The following is a 15499-nucleotide window of genomic DNA, read 5'->3' on the forward strand; positions in this document are numbered from 1 at the left end:
CAGTTCATGCACTTCGTTGCAAAACATCTTAATATTCAACAAAAGTTTTATTGTACCCAAGAATGTAAGCCTGGAATCCTTGGTCTTGTTTCCTTGATGCTTGGAGAAGTCCGCTAAATAGTTATTTGAAAACCAACCGAAACTAGCTTCGACTATTTATTTGAACCCTACTTCTGATTTTTAAGTATTCTCATGTAGCCTAGATTGTTGGTTAATCGGTGTGTCTGACTGGGTATCATGCAACATTTGCTGTTGTCTGTCCTGTTCAACAGTTTTAGATTGTTTGTAGATTCCATGATGGATATATTTTGTAGGTGGTCTAGTTTTTGACGAGTTCACCATTTCCAGACATTCAGATCCAAAAATGGGCGTCCATCCCAAAATATCTCGGTGCTCTGTCTGTTTTCCTCTGCTGCCAAGGCTGAGGTGACCTCACCAGTAGCTTATGTTACAAATGAGTGGCGATTCCATATGAAACCAGGACAAAGAAATACCATGATTTTTTGGGATTTTCACTATTTTATTCATATCATTTTTCTTTGGGGGAGGTATTGTTGACATATTTGACATTTGTATCTAAAAGTATAATTGAGGAAAAAAAGTTGGCATATTTATAACATTTTGTCCTGGTTTCATATGGAATTACTCAAATGCAGGTGTGACAGAGAGTCTTATAATGATACAGATTAAATGAGTGCCGACTGTTTAAGCCATAGAATTACATACAGAATCACATGAATTAAAGGACCACTATGAGCTCAGCTCACTAAATTGGTGTGCTCATAAATGAAATGTGAAATAAATATTCTGAATCAATACTAGCCAATCTCTTTTTCATCATGTAAGAGGTAACATTTATGGGAATGAGGGAAAAACAATTTGACTCTTGACAGAATTATTATTTTGTAGGAAACACTACTTTTGTGAATAGTTAGATATTACTGCACAGTTGGAGCTAGGAACACAAGCATTTCGCTACACCCACAATAACATCTGCCAACTATGTGTAATTGACCCCAAAAAATGTATTTGCTGTGAATTGTGAGCCAGGCTAAATAATGTTAGCTAAACAGTGGCGATTTTAGCATGTAAATCTTGGTGGGGCAAACAAAATAAAATGTGGGATGCATGCCAGCAAAGCCACAACACAACACTAAACAATACATTTATTGCACTATAACAGTGACCACAAACTGGTAGGGCCTACATGTATTTTGTATTTAACCTTTATTTAACTAGGCAAGTCAGTTAAGAACAAATTCTTATTTACAATGATGGCCTAGGAACAGTAGGTTAACTGCCTTGTTCAGGAGCAGAATGACAGATTTTTACCTTGTCAGCTCGGCAATTCTAACTAGCAACCTTTCAGTTACTGGCCCAACGCTCTAACCACAAGGCTACCTGCCGCCCCAATAAAGCTGTCATACATAAAGCTGTCCCAACAGCAGAGTCCCAACACCTTACCACTGCTACACTTGGCTTTCAGCGGAGCCTTGTCTGGCAGCGAAGAAAGTTAATTCAGCCTCATTTACTGCCTTTAAAAAAAACATAGCTGATATGGCTGACTTGCTTAAAAAAATGTGGTTTCTACTGACAATTGAGATGTACAAACTATGGCATAAGAGGACGACAAGCGGATAAGAGGCAATCCATCATTTCGATTAATGAGCGAGCAACGACGGACGTAGTCAATAACTATTTGTTCAGCACTTTTGAAATGTACAGCGACAGAATTCCGAACATGGGCCGTTCTTAGTGTACTCCCTGTACAACAAGTCAGAACCGTAGGAAAAATAAAGGGGGCACATAAACAGACAATGAAAGCTCTTACAATATTCAATTATTATATTTCTCTAAAACAGGTTATAGGCTACATGTGCACCACCTAGTTAGAACAGTAGATAACATTAACCTGTTGCGTCGACCAAACCCGGATCCGGGATTCTATTTACAGACCTAAGCTCATTACCATAACGCAACGTTAACTATTCATGAAAATCGCAAATGAAATGAAATAAAGATGCCATCTCTCAAGCTTAGCCTTTTGTAAACAACACTGTCATCTCAGATTTTCAAAATATGCTTCTCAACCATAGGAAAACAATAATTTGTGTAAAAGTGGCTAGCTAGCATAGCATTTAGCGTTAGCATTAGCGTTAGCATCCAGCACGCAAGATTTCAACAAAAACATAAAAGCCTTCAAATAAAATCATTTACCTTTGAAGAACTTCAGATGTTTTCAATGAGGAGACTCTCAGTTAGATAGCAGATGCTCAGTTTTTCCAAAAAATATTATTTGTGTATTAGAAATAGCTCCGTTTTGTACATCACATTTGGCTACCAAAAAAAAAAATGAAAATTCAGTCCTCAAAACGCGAACTTTTTTCCAAATTAACTCCATAATATCGACTGAAAACATGGCAAACGTTGTTTAGAATCAATCCTCAAGGTGTTTTTCACATATCTCTTCAATGATATATCGTTCGTGGAAGCATGGTTTCTCCCCTCAATCAAATGGAAAAGTACAAGCAGCTGGCGTTTGCGCACCGAATTCCACGCAGGACACCAGGCGGACACTTGGAAAATGTAGTCTCTTATGGTCAGTCTTACAATGATATGCCTACAAATACGTCACAATGCTGCAAACACCTTGGGGAAACGACAGAAAGTGTAGGCTCATTCCTTGCGCAATCACAGCCATATAAGGAGACAATGGAAAACAGAGCTTCAGAGATTCTGCTCATTTCCTGCTTGACGCATCATCTTGGTTTCGCCTGTAGAATGAGTTCTGGGGCACTTACAGACAATATCTTTGCAGATTCTGAAACTTCAGAGTGTTTTCTTTCAAAAACTGTCAAGAATATGCATAGTCGAGCATCTTTTCGTGACAAAATATTGCGCTTAAAACGGGAACGTTTTTTATCCAAAAATGAAATAGCGCCCCTAGAGATCCAACAGGTTAATTAAGAGGTGAAAATAGACAAAATTATTAGGGTAGGCACACTGAACGCTGTTTGGGTCTTTGCGTGTCAAAAATATACATGTCATATAACACTATTTGATGCATTAAATAAGCTTTTAATTTGACAAGTCAACTTACACAATTCTATTATAGAATGTTGTGTGTGCTGAATTTGCACGTGCAAGCCAAGCGCCACCACTACTATTAGTAGCACTGTACGAAACAAATTTGCAAATAGCCACACACCTGCCACAAACGATGTGTTTACAATACCACGTTGGTGAAAATTAAACAAAATATTAAGATGAGGCACATGGGCTACTAACAGCTTACTACACAACATACACTTAGTATTACTTTTTTAGCTACAGTATACATATCTCCCTTGCATATTACATTATTTATGCTGCAGCATACAATACATTTTTGGACTCACCTTGTGAAGGTGGAGCGGCGGTCCTTTGTGGGCAAATTTTGTCATCAAAGTCTTGCATTCTCTGGATTTATGGTGGGTACACTGGGGGGAAAACAGGGGTTGCTTTGCAATGTTGCAGTCAGCCACTGATTTCTTACAAACCACTCATTGATGAATTTGTGATTTCCAACTTGTTGTGTAATCTTTATATCCAATGGCCGATGAGCACCGATACATTTTATCTATAATTTCTATTCATTATTTCTCTTCATATATGACAGGGATTAAAAATGATTTGCCAGTAGATTTACTTCATTCATGGTGAAGACTTGCTAGCTAAGACTTTGAAAGTAAGATGCTGACATGATCAGTCCAATCAAAGCTACTGTACATATAACGTGATTTGACGTCATTTTATCTGTGGCCAATGATCTTGAGACTTGTAATATAACTCTATGGCAGGACCCAAAGGACTGAAATTTTGGATGTCTACTCTTACTAAGGACTTAAACTTGGCGATGACATAGTGTCCCAATGAGTGACAGAACACTGAGCCAATCTCGGCGCAATGCTCCTATTTTCTGCTGGCTCGCCCCACCACCACAGAAAGCACTGAGCTGGGCTGAAACACCTCCATTTTGGAGCTGCCTCACGCAATAAAACCAAAAATATACCATGTTTGTCGCCACTGTAGCTAAATGGTGCAGCTTTACTCACAGATTAGCAAATAAAGTCACCTAAGAATCACTGTAGTCCCATGTTACATTTCCTGAGTGTAATTTCATTACATCCACTGAATGTAACTTCGTACTTTGTTTTGCTGTCTGCTAACTTCATTGCATCTTGGTAATGGCCCCCATTCCTGGAGGAATAGAGCCTATTTTTCCCTCCATGTGGTAGACTCAATCACTAACTTAATAACCTGTCAAGTAAGACTGCTTACCTGTTCATGTGCAGAGGCCATGAGCCACTGTTGGTGCTATCTGGGATCCTTGGAACTTCCCTGCCCTTACTCTAACCAGTAACCGTTTTAAATTTCAACTTCAATGGGGTGTCGTCAGAGTTGGGAAATCCCAAGGATCCCATTTAGACTTTTCCCATGAGCCAGTCTATTTGTCCTGCAATTAGCTGGTGATGTGATGCAGCACACCTGAATGTAATGTACTTCTCATTATCAATCAGAGGTTTCTGATAATACACTTTCTGATAATACACTGAATAGTACTATGTGTTTGTGACTGTACAATGGTTTTGTGTGAGGAAACTACTTAAACCAACTAGCTTAGCCTGAACATCCTCCTGAGATAGCTAGCATAGCAACATGTTAGCAATGGCTTGGCCTCCACGCTTATGGCATGGATTACCACATGACAATTGCCATTTTGTGTGTGTACCTTGGGTCAGGATTTTGGCCGATATGCTCATTTACTCTGCACTGTGACTGTCTGACTCGGTGTAAATCAGTTTGTGTGTGTGAGTCTCAGTTGGTAGAGCTTGGTGCTTGCAACACCAGGGTTGTGGGTTTGATTCCCATGGGGGACCAGTATGGGAAAATGTATACACTCACTACTGTTGATCTGGATAAGAACATCTACTAAATGGCTATAATGCGTGTGTGCTGCAACCTAGTGGTCACTCAGAGGCAACAGAGCCACTGTTGTTAATTATTGATTGGCTTTATGTTTCTCTATGGACACCTAGGCTTCTATGCTGATATCATATCTTATCATCCAACCTAGATCAACCTAATGGTCTATTAATGGGCCAATCATCTTGTTCAATATTTATAATTTTCCAGGGTCTAATCTACTGACTAGTTAATATAAATCATGTAAAGTATATCTTAAATGTAAAGTGTTTTTCTCAATGTTGTGAATTGTGCTTAATCTTGAATTTAGAGGGTACTGTGGTAGTTGTGGTAACAGCACGATACAGACCTTGTGTTTGGAAGTAGCAGGTCATTTGGATTTTGATTGGCCCAGATGGAATTTTAAAGTGTGCAAATGATATGCTTTGATGTGTTCATTCAGACCGGCAGAGCTGCGTTAGACAACTCTTTCAGATATGAATGTTATTATGGATGGAATCATTCGATTTCTATAGTGCCCCCTAGCAGCTGATGGCGGAGTGAAACGTTTATTACAACTGAAGTCACGGAGGGAACCCGACCATCGATTTCATCCAGGAAGAAAGAGTTTGTGGTGGTTTTATTACCTGCTGTTATTTCAATACCTCAGCCACTGCGGGAAGGGAGCGTTCTCCCTCCCACTCCTTCTCTGTATGTCTGGGGCTCAGCAGAAATATTTTGCTGAGTCGCGGAGCTGTCACAAAGGGAAATTCAGCGTTCAGACCAGCGACGACCTTCCCCAGAGCCTCGTCAGATGGACGAGTGGGTCACAGACCTCTTCAGAGGGGTTGTTGTTAGCCTACTCACTAGGCCATGTTAGATAATGGCTCCTCTCAGCGGGTGCACAGGATCACTTCAGGGCACGCAATTTATTTCTCTGATCAATTGCATTAGTGTCAACAATGTGCAAACAATATAGCTCAGTGTTTGTATTATTTATTTTATACAGGCTTTTTTGCTCATCTTCATTAAAGGGTGTCAATTATTTCAGGCCCGACTGTATAGAGATAGATATATCTATACATCTTCTTTGGGGCCACTGTAAAGTTTACTAATGATTTGCATGTCTGTATAATAGTGATGGGGGTGTATTATTTTGGGACAATATTATATATTATATATATTTGACACAAAGTATTTTATTTTTTATTTTTTGCTACTATTGGTAGCGTTAGCTAGCGCTATCGGCTGTGGGCCTACCTGCGCCAAAACGCTGGTATTTACCTCCTATATCTTGTTCTCCATCTTCTTTTTAAATATTAAGCCAACATGGTTTCAGCACTTTTATTTCCCTGACTGATCAACACTCATTTTCTCATGGCTCTCCATCGTCCCGCTGCAGCAGACATATGGTGAGCAATATGTTTGAAACATCAAATCACAATAATATCACAGTATCGAATCACAATAATATCACAGTATCGAATCACAATAATATCACAGTATCGAATCACAATAATATCACAGTATCGAATCACAATAATATCACAGTATCGAATCACAATAATATCACAGTATCGAATCACAATAATATCACAGTATCGAATCACAATAATATCACAGTATCGAATCACAATAATATCACAGTATCGAATCACAATAATATCACAGTATCGAATCACAATAATATCACAGTATCAAATCACAATAATATCATATCACAGTATCGAATCACAATAATATCATATCACAGTATCGAATCACAATAATATCACAGTATCGAATCACAATAATATCATATCACAGTATCGAATCACAATAATATCACAGCATCGAATCACAATAATATCATATCACAGTATCGAATCACAATAATATCACAGTATCGAATCACAATAATATCATATCACAGTATCGAATCACAATAATATCACAGTATCGAATCACAATATCACAGTATCGAATCACAATAATATCATATCACAGTATCGAATCACAATAATATCACAGTATCGAATCACAATAATATCACAGTATCGAATCACAATAATATCACAGTATCGAATCACAATAATATCACAGTATCGAATCACAATAATATCACAGTATCGAATCACAATAATATCACAGTATCGAATCACAATAATATCACAGTATCGAATCACAATAATATCACAGTATCGAATCACAATAATATCACAGTATCGAATCACAATAATATCACAGTATCGAATCACAATAATATCATATCACAGTATCGAATCACAATAATATCACAGTATCAAATCACAATAATATCATATCACAGTATCGAATCACAATAATATCACAGTATCGAATCACAATAATATCATATCACAGTATCGAATCACAATAATATCACAGCATCGAATCACAATAATATCATATCACAGTATCGAATCACAATAATAGCACAGTATCGAATCACAATAATATCATATCACAGTATCGAATCACAATAATATCACAGTATCGAATCACAATATCACAGTATCGAATCACAATAATATCATATCACAGTATCGAATCACAATAATATCACAGTATCGAATCACAATAATATCACAGTATCGAATCACAATAATATCACAGTATCGAATCACAATAATATCACAGTATCGAATCACAATAATATCACAGTATCGAATCACAATAATATCACAGTATCGAATCACAATAATATCACAGTATCGAATCACAATAATATCACAGTATCGAATCACAATAATATCACAGTATCGAATCACAATAATATCATATCACAGTATCGAATCACAATAATATCACAGTATCAAATCACAATAATATCATATCACAGTATCGAATCACAATAATATCACAGTATCGAATCACAATAATATCATATCACAGTATCGAATCACAATAATATCACAGCATCGAATCACAATAATATCATATCACAGTATCGAATCACAATAATATCACAGTATCGAATCACAATAATATCATATCACAGTATCGAATCACAATAATATCACAGTATCGAATCACAATATCACAGTATCGAATCACAATAATATCATATCACAGTATCGAATCACAATAATATCACAGTATCGAATCACAATAATATCATATCACAGTATCGAATCACAATAATATCACAGTATCGAATCACAATATCACAGTATCGAATCACAATAATATCATATCACAGTATCGAATCACAATAATATCACAGTATCGAATCACAATATCACAGTATCGAATCACAATAATATCATATCACAGTATCGAATCACAATAATATCACAGTATCGAATCGCAATACAATCACAGTATCGCATCGCAACAAAATCACAGTATTGCATCGCAATACATATAGAATCACAATGCATATAGAATCACCATACATATACAATCACACTGCATATAGAATCACACTGCATATAGAATCACACTGCATATAGAATCACCATACATATAGAATCACACTGCATATAGAATCACCATACATATAGAATCACACTGCATAAAGAATCACCATACATATCGAATCACACTGCATATAGAATCACCATACATATAGAATCACAATGCATATAGAATCACCATACATATAGAATCACAATGCATAAAGAATCACCATCCATATAGAATCACACTGCATATAGAATCACCATACATATAGAATCACACTGCATATAGAATCACACTGCTTATAGAATCACCATACATATAGAATCACCATACATATCGAATCGTGAGATTTGCCATACATTATCATATCGGCACCTAAGTATGGAGATGATAATATTGTGAACTCCCTGGCATTTCCCAGCCCTACTACATAGGGCTCTGAATTCACCTATCTCCCATTTCCTAACCAACAGAAGATGTCTCCTGAAGGTTTGATAAGGTCTCAAAAGTTACAATGTAAATGTTCCAGCTCCCTTACGGTTAGGTTATTTTATTTGTATTTTTATTTTATTGAACCTTTTATTTAACTGTGGGTTTTATTTTACTTTATTTACTGAGCTTTGATAATACCCCTCACCCTCTCTTCTGTCATCTGTTTTCCACTAAATGTGGGGCCTCAGTCTTTACTGATGGTTGATTATATGATGAACTCTCTCCCTCTCATCTCTCTCTATTTTTCTCTCTTTCGCTCTCTCTCTCTCTCTCTCTCTCTCTCTGTTTCTCAACTCCAGGTGTGAGTTTCTCTCTACATGGGGCTGAGCTCCAATGGCAGAGCCCCCACAGACGCAGAGTTCTGCGGGCCCCGGCCCCTGGGGTTGAGGCTGCGGATTTCTCCTTCCCCCCCAACAGGTCGCCAGTCAGAATGGAGGAGTCCTTGGCTGGGGCTCCTGATTCCCCCAGCACACAGGACAACGTGCCACCCCCCGGTAAGCCATTTGGCACCTCCTTCAAGGGGTACCTCAACCAAATAACATTACCATAATGTAACTGTTGTGCAGCATCTTTATTTATTTATTTATTTATTTATTTTTCTCACCAATTGTTAGTAGTTACTATCTTGTCTCATCGCTACAACTCCCATATGGGCTCGGGAGAGATGAAGGTTGAAAGCCATGCGTCCCCCGAAACACAACCCAACCAAGCCGCATTGCTTCTTAACACAGCGCGCCTCCAACCCTGAAGCCAGCCGTACCAATGTGTCGGAGGAAACACAGTGCACCTGGCTACCTTGGTTAGAGCGCACTGCGCCCGGCCCGCCACAGGAGTCGCTGGTGCGCGATGAGACAAGGATATCCCTGCCGGCCAAACCCTCCCTAACCCGGACGACACTAGGCCAATTGTGCGTCGCCCCATGGACCTCCCGGTCGCGGCCGGGCTGCGACAGAGTCTGGGCGCGACCCCAGAGTCTCTGGTGGCACAGCTAGCGCTGCGATGCAGTGCCCTAGACCACTGTGCCACCCGGGAGGCCCCAGCATATTTTTAAAGAGCAAATTTTATGAGACAAAAAACACTTTTGTGAAGTTGAAATCTGAGTGGTAGTCATGCACTTCATTTTTAAAAACATTTTTTAAAGATTTTTGTCTGTTAATTTTTTTGTTAGATTAAGTAAATTAGGAAGTAATCTAGGTGTCTACAGAATCAGAAACATATTGAGGGTTTGACGAATTACGCTGAGTTTTCTGCTGATGTTCTGTCCAGTTTTGAAGGATGTGAAGTTGTTAATGGAGAGTTTGGAGGGACTGAGCACTCCGTCCAAAGATGGCGACTCGACCCTGCTCGACCCCGGGACCAGTAGCATCCTGGACGACAACACCAGGACTGACCCGGCACCAGAGGTGAGAGGTCAATTACAGGTGTGTCCGTAAAGCACGTATGGTCGATGTGGGTTGAAGCTGGCTGCTGTCAGTGTTATTCTTATCCTCCTTGGGGGAACTGTAAAGACGTTTAGTCTTCTTAGGGTGAGCTCATTGGTTTCTTACTACGGTAGTGTGATATATAACCCTTGGAAGGGCATATTTAGATCTTGTGCTTATGAGCAAAGCACTTTAGCTCAACCGCCTCTGTAAATGTTAAGCAGTGCTAATGGTAAAATATATTAAAGTCACTTTGGGTCAAACAACCTTATAGTGGTTACTCCCTCCCTCTGTTTCTCTCCCCAGGTAGGGAGAAGTAGGTCCAGTGGCTTGTGCTTCAGCGATGGCAAGTGCCACATCGACTACATCCTGGTTTACAGGAAGTCCGGTCCGCAGTCGGAGAAGAGGGAAATATTTGAGCGCAACATCCGGGCCGAGGGCTTGCAGATGGAGAAGGAGGCGAGTACTACGTAGTATTACAGTAACATACTATTACAGTAACAGTATATTATAGTATGACAGTATTACAATAGTCACTGAAGCTCTGCCTGTCACTCATAAACCAATACAAATGTGCTGATGGCAAGTTTCATCCTCAATCCTGTTTAGAAGGAGCAGGGAAGCAATTGTGCTGAGAGTGTGTGTGTGTGTGCGTGCGCTTTTGCATGTGTGTGAGTGGCTGATGCCTAGTGCGCTGACGCAGTAACATCAAGGTCATCACGTGGAGCATTCAAAGAGACTATGCTTCTTCTCTCTTTTAACAGCATCATTTGCTGTCAGACTGCTTAGGATGACAACAAGATGCAAGGCAGAATTCTGCTTGAAATTATCAGAGAATGCAGTACTGACTATATAACTGTGCTACTGGGATTTTGAAGAAATCAAACTCACATAGTTTGGTATCTTTTAAAGATCCTAGTAAAAACTATTCCACAGCCATGACAGTGAAGGCCTGTGAACTGTTCTGAGATCAGTCACAGGAAATTGATGTCACAGGAAATGATGAGAGAGAAAAGAAAATCAATATTTCAACTGTCCCTTTCCTCTTTACGTCCAGGTATGAAGTCCATAAACTTCTACTCTTGAAGATTAGTCCAAATGAGGACTAAAAGAGATCCAAATAAAGTCAAATCTACTGAAGCTCGATACATGTGTGGCAACATGATTTAGAATAGAAACATTTTCATTTAAAACATTAGATTTTATATTATTCACATTTTTTTCACGTGCTAAGAAACTGTTCTAAGAAATATTATCAACAGGACGTAATACTTCTAATGCTGGGTCTTTTCCCCTCAAACAGTTGTCTGTGTGCAACAGTGATGTGATCTTCCTGAAGGTGCATGCTCCCTGGGAGGTGCTGTGTCGCTACGCAGAGCTTATGAACATTCGGATGCCGTTCAGGTGGGGAGACGAACACACAGCCTCTGTAGTTCCGGACACTCACACACATAAATCACATCGACAGACACTGCCTGTCTCTCTCTCTCCCACTCTCGCTCTGTCTCGCTCTCTCACTCTCTCTCTCTCTCACTGACTCTCTCTGTCTCGCTCTCTCACTCTCTCTCACTGACTCTCTCTGTCTCGCTCTCTCTCGCTCTCTCTCGCTCTCATACTATGAATCTACAATGATTTGCAATGCACTTTTATTTTCTGTATTTCTTCATGTTTGTTAGATAGAATCTGACCCCTCTAGAGCACTCTCACCATTCTAACACATGTGAGCACCGGTACATGTGTTCCAGAGGCTTAAGTGACCTAGACTGCTAGACCGCCCCAGGCCACTGCAATGCATTAATGCACTGAGATTTTTAATAGTTGATAATGTTGTGGGAGTTTTCAGGAGGAAAATCTACTACATGCATCGACGGTACAAGTTCATGAGTAGGTGAGTGCGAATTGATTTATTGATTTGAATTTTGGGGCACAACCCTAATGTTAATGGTCTCTGGCTGTGTGTGATGTGGTTTGGGGTTTTCTGTCACCATCCAGGATGGAGAAGAGAATCAACAGATTTCGAGGATGGCTGCCTCGCAAACCCATGAAGTTTGACAACAACACCCTCCCTGACCTGGAGGAGAACGAGAGCTTTACCGCTCCCTTCAGTCGCTCCAGAATACATCAGTGAGTGTGTGTGTGTGTGTGTGTGTGTGTGTGTGTGTGTGTGTGTGTGTGTGTGTGTGTGTGTGTGTGTGTGTGTGTGTGTGTGTGTGTGAGAGTGTGAGTGTGTGTGTGTCCACCACCAGTCTGGTATATGTTTTTTCCTTACTAACTTAAAGGTGAAAATGAATCGATGTCTTCCATCTTTAAATGACAATTCTTAGTTTTGGGTACCACATTCTTGCGATGTAAAGAAATGAACAAAATTTCCTTGTGGGTGTGGTCCAATTTTAGGGGCCTTTTTGGGGGGGCTCACAAGCGCCCGTCGAGGCAAAATGATATAGAATGCACTGAGATGACATCAGGCCAAAATGGTGTGCTTTTCAAAAGCTCAATCAATCCAACGGACTGGAACGGTCTAGAAGAAATATGATCTAGGATCCTTTTCTGTATCTATATTATGTTACAGTTTCACCATTCACAACAAAGACACGTTCTTCAACAACGCCACCAGGAGTCGCATCGTCCATCATATCTTGCAACGGGTCAAATATGAGGAGGGCAAAGACAAAATGGGTGAGATTGTCATCGTCGTCTAACAGTTACAAATGGCCTGTGGATAATACATTTACACTGTAATCATTTAGCAGACTCTCTTATCCAGGGTGATTTACAGGAGAAATTAGGGTTAAGTGCCTTGCTCAAGGGTACATTGACAGATTTTTCACCTAGTCGGCTCAGAGATTCGAATCAGCGACCTTTCAGTTACTGGCCCTACGCTCCTAACCGGTAGGCTACCTGGCACCTCTCCAAGTAGTACAAGTCCACTGCTAGATGTGTTCCACGTTTGAGATACAGCATGTCTCTGGTGTGTAGAGTTATTGACGGTGTCTTCATGTTCTTGTTCATGCTCCAGGGCTGAATCGTCTTTTGAGCAATAGTTCATACGAAGCAGCTTTTCCCCTTCATGAGGTAATGCACTGACACTTCACACATTGGCTTGGAAGAGAAATATCACGTGTAGGGTCTTCATTTGAGTCAGTTCACTACAGCAGGAAAATAATCCTGCAGCAACGGGAAATGTGAATTTATATTTGATTTATTTAATGGACATTTTTGTAAGGGTTGATACATTTTTCATTGGGACAAATCAAGTCTGATATTTCAAAGTGGAAATTACCAACTTTAGAAGCATTTTTTAAACTCAAATACACTACAAGTTTGCATTTCCTGTCAGCAACAAAAAAAGTGATCAAATTAAGATCCCACATCTGTAGTTATGATGGTACATTACGTGTGTGTGTGTGTGTGTGTGTGTGTGTGTGTGTGTGTGTGTGTGTGTGTGTGTGTGTGTGTGTTAACAGGGGAGCTACAGAAGTAAGAACTCCATCCGGACGCATGGGGCAGAGAACCACAGACACTTGCTGTATGAATGCTGGGCCTGGTGGGGTGTGTGGTACAAGTACCAGCCACTGGACCTCATAAGGTACAACACTGTGTTAACACTCCTGCTCTAGAAGGACATCACGGGTCTAATACAATGTATTATCTGCACCTTGCAGGTTGTCCCTAGATCCTGCAAGCAATACAACTTCACCAGCCACATGTATTAAAGCCACATGAATGAATCAATGGAGTGAATTTACTAGATCATTAAAAACGTTTGAAGCCACATCATTGCAGTGGTGGTACATAATGGCATGTTTGTCTCCTGGCGGTGTTGTCAGGCGGTACTTCGGGGAGAAAATTGGTCTCTATTTTGCCTGGCTGGGTTGGTACACTGGAATGCTGTTCCCTGCGGCGCTGGTTGGGCTCATGGTCTTCCTCTACGGCTGGTTCACCCTAGACCACTGCCAGGTCAGGTAATGTGAGCTCACCTAATACTCATTGGTCTTCTTTAATTAGGTTTTTACCTCATTGTTTTACCTTAGTGAAGGATAAAAATATGTATAAAATACTATGTTTGGTCTTGTGTTCTTCAACTAGAAAAAATACCAAACAGTGCATGCTTTACACTGGTGTAAATTTGGCCTTAGTCTGATAGAAGTCTATTACCAATGCTATCAATGTCTTAGTCGTGTGGCAACACTGACACAGGCTAATAAATGCACTAAGAATTGATGAGTGTATGGAACCAGGCTAAAGGTTGTCTGTGATTCTCCAGTAAAGAAATCTGCCAGGCCACTGACATCATCATGTGCCCCATATGTGACGAGTACTGCCCCTACCTGAGACTCTCAGACAGCTGCATCTATGCCAAGGTGACTTCCGTACTACCATGTTAAACGTTTGCCCCAGACTGAGCACTGCTGACAAACATCAGGGCAGTTGTGGCTAATTCCGATCCTGGAGAGCCACTGGGTGATTCAAATGATTAACTAACGATGGTCATGAATTTAGACCACAATTATTTTGTGTTAGAGCTGGGTTGAAACAAAAGCCTGCGTACACTGCAGCACTCCAGGAACAGTGATTTTTGTCATATACTTTTTAAAACAATATTGCATTTTTTGACAAACATTTACTCCAGAGCTATGCCACAGTAACATAAGTATAACACATTTAGCAAGGTAACCTTTTTACTTCACATTTTTGTCATTTAGCAGACGCTCTTATCCAGAGCAACTTGTAGTAGTGAATTAATACATTTTCATACTGGTCCCTCATGGGAATCGAACCCACAACCCTGGCGTTTCAAGCGTCTCGCTCTACCAACTGAGTTTACACGGGACTTTGTGATCTTTCTATACAAATGTGACTACTTTGTGTTTGCACTGAATTCATGTTTTCAGAAATCATTTCTCTAAGCAATTGCTGTGTTGTGATGTGTTTCTTGGCTTTAGGTCACCCATCTTTTTGACAACGGAGCAACAGTTTTCTTTGCTGTATTCATGGCTGTGTGGGGTGAGTTTTTATCATTTATTATAAATATGATAGGTTCAATTTAAAACATCTAATTTTATTGAAAAATAAAGTTTAAGAACTAACTTACTCAACCGTTTTATGGATCAGCATTCCATGCTCACTATATTTAAGTGTCAGTATTTACAGTGAAGTGTTACAGGGTCCTCCTCAGCATTGCACAAGATCCCAGGCAAAAGGTGTATAGGGAGAGTTAGTGCAGGGCCCGGCCTCCTCAT

General features: G+C 39.9%; 1 protein-coding gene across 4 annotated transcripts in view; it reads left to right on the forward strand.

Moving 5' to 3' along the window:
* Positions 1-15499, forward strand: part of LOC110499954 (anoctamin-4) — a 51089-nt gene that overhangs the window by 15207 nt on the left and 20383 nt on the right. For all 4 annotated transcript variants that reach the window (XM_036957205.1, XM_036957206.1, XM_036957207.1 and 1 more), the window contains 12 exons: positions 9138-9332; positions 10105-10241; positions 10566-10718; positions 11563-11663; positions 12103-12147; positions 12252-12383; positions 12829-12935; positions 13276-13331; positions 13724-13845; positions 14087-14221; positions 14524-14620; positions 15203-15263. In XM_036957205.1, the coding sequence (XP_036813100.1) occupies positions 9138-9332; positions 10105-10241; positions 10566-10718; positions 11563-11663; positions 12103-12147; positions 12252-12383; positions 12829-12935; positions 13276-13331; positions 13724-13845; positions 14087-14221; positions 14524-14620; positions 15203-15263 (1341 nt within the window). The remainder of the gene's footprint in view (positions 1-9137; positions 9333-10104; positions 10242-10565; positions 10719-11562; positions 11664-12102; positions 12148-12251; positions 12384-12828; positions 12936-13275; positions 13332-13723; positions 13846-14086; positions 14222-14523; positions 14621-15202; positions 15264-15499) is intronic.

The sequence above is a fragment of the Oncorhynchus mykiss genome, chromosome 21 (assembly GCF_013265735.2).
Source record: "Oncorhynchus mykiss isolate Arlee chromosome 21, USDA_OmykA_1.1, whole genome shotgun sequence".
NCBI classification, from domain to species: domain Eukaryota; kingdom Metazoa; phylum Chordata; class Actinopteri; order Salmoniformes; family Salmonidae; genus Oncorhynchus; species Oncorhynchus mykiss.